Raw genomic sequence first — 4,330 nt, forward strand, 5'->3', positions numbered from 1 at the left:
GCAGAGATTAAGCTCAGCATACTACAGAAGCTCGGTACCTGTGGTACGAAGCAGGTTAAAAAGTTGTTTTACAAGATTTCCATTACTGTTGTGTCAACCGGCGTGCGGTTTGAGACCTTTGTGATTGGGTCGGATGAAGACCTGCAGGTCTTGTTTCACTGTAGGCGTAGTTTTCCGGAGGTGAGGATTCCTGAGATGTTTGCGAAGTTGGAAGATCGTGTGGATAGCTCTGGGGCATCAGCACCGGGTCCTCAGTCGACCACAGGGGGCGGTGCATCGACATCACTGCCTGTGGTAGCAGCGGTAGTTCTACCTCCCGAGCCAGAACGTGCTGAGGTTGAGTTTGAGGTTGGACCGGATCGAGTTGAGAATGCGCTTTGTGATGATGATTCCGATGAGGAGCCACTCGATATTGGTGGGGACAGTGAAGATGATATACCAATAGGTGCAGCCCATGGAGGTTCCGGTTCTGCAACACAAGAGTACCCTCCGCACCTGTCGTCTTTGAACTTGGAGGCCCTTGGTCAGCACCAGAATGTTGAGGCAACATTCGATGGACAGGGTATGCATGATGGGACAAGGTTTGACTGAATTTCAGATTGGCCAATCGTTCCAGAGTAAGGAGGAAGCTGTGCTGAGCGTGAAAGATTACAGCATTCGGCGTGGAGTTGAGTACAGGGTTATGGAGTCAGACAGTCTAAAATACCAAGGGAGATGCAAGGAGTTCGGTAACGGATGCACGTGGTTGATTCGGATAGTCATGCGAAAAAGGAAGAGCACATGGAAAGTTAGGAGGTACAACGGACCACACACGTGTATGGCCACATCGATTTCGAGCGACCACATGCAGCTTGATTATCATGTGATTTGTGCAAGAATTTTTTCATTGGTTAGAGCTGATGCGTCGGTCTCGATTAAGGTGTTGCAAGAGGCAACAGAGGCAACATATGGTTTCAAGCCAAGTTATCGGAAGGTGTGGTTGGCAAAGCAGAAGGCAGTAGCACAGATCTACGGCGATTGGGAGGAGTCATATGCAGATCTGCCCCGCTGGATCCTTGGGGTCACGTTAACCATGGACGGTTCCGTTGCTTTGCTGAAGACCTCCCCGGTTAGAGTGGGTGACCAGGTTGATGAAGAAAGAGTCTACTTTCATCGCATGTTTTGGACATTCCCTCCATGTGTTGAGGCATTCTGCCACTGTAAGCCACTCGTCAGCATCGATGGGACACACTTGTATGGTAAGTATGGAGGGACGTTGTTGTTGGCGATTGCTCAGGATGGGAATTCGAATATTTTGCCTGTTGCGTTTGCACTAGTGGAGGGGGAAAATGCTGAGTCTTGGTCATATTTTCTGTCCAATCTTAGAAGACATGTTACTCCACAGGAAGGTATTCTCGTCATCTCCGACAGACACAACGGCATCAAGGCTGCGCTGGAGTCACCCGATAGTTGTTGGCGACCTCCACATGCTTATAGGGCATTTTGCATTCGGCATGTTGCTGCAAATTTTGCCCTCACCTTCAAGGGGCAGGATGTCAGAAGGTGGCTGGTTAACGCCGCTTATGCTAAGACGGAAGCCGAATTTGACTATTGGTTTGATATAATGAGGTCAGAGAACCCAGCTATGTGTAAATGACTGCATCAAGTCTGCTCCCCCAGTGTAAATGCCAGTCCCGATAGTAATGGGGGAACCACCTATCTCCTCCCCTTCCATCCTTAGCATGCAGCCAGTCTATGTTCAAAGCGTCCTCGGGGATATGCTGCACTCCACCAAGCTGTGGGACAACCCTATCAACCTGATGCCACTCGATGACAGCAAAGTATATCAAAGAAGTGACCGCTCGCCAGATACGAGAATGCTCGTCTGTGAGTATCTCCGGATGGACCACAGCAAGTACATCAAGCGCAGAGTAGGGCTCCCATATAATCTGAAAAATCAAAGTACATCAGACGTTGCCATAACAAGTATATATATATTCACGACTCCAGAGCAACCCTAAAACTTAATCATAACAAGTATAATACTTACATCACGAGTGCTCATGCGATCCAATGCAAGCCTATAACTTATGACCCTCTGTTCTTTCCCATCGTTCGGAGGTAAGTAAGCAGACCACCTAATTGTAAATATAATGAGACACAAACTCGAAAAACACAACATACTATTTTTTAACCTATGAAAAAGACATAAAACATACTTGGATGCCAGTGGAAAAGAGAAATAATCAAACCCGGACGGCCTCAACGAGGGAAAACGCCAGAATATCCAACTCTGTAGCAACTGGAGGGGACCCGCAAGGTTAGTAACATTTCTGTTTGCTACCCGACACATACATCGGTACAACCAAGCCAACGCAACCGAACCCCAGCTATATCGCCCCATCTCATCAAGGTTCGCCACAAATGGCAACCACCATATATGTACCCGGTTCGCACTCTTGTCCCCAAATAACTGAGTAGATAAAAGCATCATGATGTAGGCACGTGCGTAGATGCGAACTGTCTCCTCGTTCGCATCTGGTGGTAGCACACTAAACCTCTCGTGGAACCATGTAAAGTGGACCGTCATCTGCTTAACCTTATTCGGTGGTGGCAGCTCACCGAATGGGTCCTGAAACCACTCCCAGGCTGGTCGACCACCCTCAATGTATGTTTCAAACTCACCTAGGCAACCACTCACAGCCTCCCCATCGACAGGCAACCAAAGCTGAAAAGCCACGTCCTGCAATGTCACTGTGCACTCTCCAAAAGGCATGTGGAACGTGTGCGTCTCAGGACGCCACCTCTCAACGAACGCACTAACCAATGGCTCATCCAACCAGAACCAATGGCTGTTTAGCCTGGCCAAATGGTACAATCCAGCCCTCTCTAAATACGGGATGATCCTATCATGCAGGGGCATATTCTGTTGCCGTCTCACACTGTATATACACCTAGTGGGCTGCAAAAAATAGCACAATCAATGCAGGATACAATTAAATTCTCCAATCCATAACGAAATTTCTTATCTAATAATAACACATATCTCCAAAATGTCAACAAATTTTTGACCGGTGAACAAATTAATCCCTAAAACCTATAAATAAGTAGTCAATAAACTAGCGAAATTAAGATGTAAAATATTTACTACAATAGCACAAATGACAACAAACTTAACTTATTAGATAACACCCACAATTATAAAAGTATTACAAACCTTAAACTATAAAATTCCAAAAAAAAATTCTTTATACTTTAACCTTCATACTATTTTTAAAACTAAAAGGGACTAATCTATAAAATCCGTATATGCTTGCATTCATATCATTTTTCTAACTAAAAAATTGCTAAGCCTAAAAAAAGACCAAAATAATTAACTAACCTCGTCACCAATGGAACCGGCAACATGAGCAACACCGTTCAGTCGGTACATGCTCCTTCTGTCTTCTGCCATGATATCCCGCCGGAAGTCGCAACTCAAATACCTCGGACCCCCTCTCAACTTGCTCTGACCTCTCTCTAGAATTTCCTCTCTCTAGAATTTCCTCTCCCAACCTCCAATTGCATAATCCGCGGCTGGCTCAGCGGTTTATATAATGATGCATACTTAACGTAAACCGCTATAGCCTCTAGCGGTTTACGCACATATCCCCACGCACATAAACCGCTGCTGGCAACAGCGGTTTATGACCATCTTCTCTCAAACATAAACCGCGATGAGCTGTCGCGGTTTCTATAATGCATTTTTTGAGCAGAATCCGCTGCTGGCTCTAGCGGTTTCTGTGCATCTCTAAACCGCTACTGCCAGTAACGGTTTATATAATATAGTGAAACAACGTAATTGCGTAACCATTTTTGAAACAATGCATTTGCGTAAATTTGGAGTTGAAACAATTTAAAAACGTAAATTGCCCTAGAAAAAATTATCATTTTTACTCAACTACTTAGTTATAGAGATTTTTTTCTAAGACATATATAATAAATTTTGATATAATAAAACGAATATAATTAAAAAAAGTCCAAAATAAAAATACTATTGTAGGAGGGCTTTTATTATAATCTCAAAAAGTGACATTTAAACATGTTCAAAGATATAATTGATCCAATTGCATTCTTATTTTAAGATGCATGGCAAGACCAAAATTACTTCAAATTTAGAGTTGCTTTAAATTAATTCCACGTTTCCTTAATTATTAGTCGTTGGTAGTGACTATTCTTCTCTTGTATGTCTTCTCTATGCTTATACAAACGTTCTAGCTGAGCCTGTCCAATAGGGGTTAAAAACCAATTTGGATACATTTTCATACACAAATTGAGGCTTAGATAATAATAATAATAATAATAATAATAA

The 4,330-nt window shown here is 43.6% G+C and overlaps 1 protein-coding gene across 1 annotated transcript; it reads right to left on the reverse strand.

Moving 5' to 3' along the window:
- Window positions 1–1,641: 1,641 nt before the first annotated feature.
- LOC140183773 (serine/threonine-protein phosphatase 7 long form homolog) lies at window positions 1,642–3,433 on the reverse strand. The gene is made up of 5 exons (XM_072232796.1): window positions 3,362–3,433; window positions 2,199–2,941; window positions 2,030–2,117; window positions 1,797–1,928; window positions 1,642–1,647 (listed from the first exon to the last, which is right to left on the reverse strand). The coding sequence occupies exons 1-5, from the start codon at window positions 3,431–3,433 to the stop codon at window positions 1,642–1,644; spliced, it is 1,041 nt and encodes a 346-aa protein (XP_072088897.1).
- Window positions 3,434–4,330: the final 897 nt, after the last annotated feature.

Source organism: Arachis hypogaea, chromosome 1 (genome assembly GCF_003086295.3).
Source record: "Arachis hypogaea cultivar Tifrunner chromosome 1, arahy.Tifrunner.gnm2.J5K5, whole genome shotgun sequence".
Classification (NCBI taxonomy): domain Eukaryota; kingdom Viridiplantae; phylum Streptophyta; class Magnoliopsida; order Fabales; family Fabaceae; genus Arachis; species Arachis hypogaea.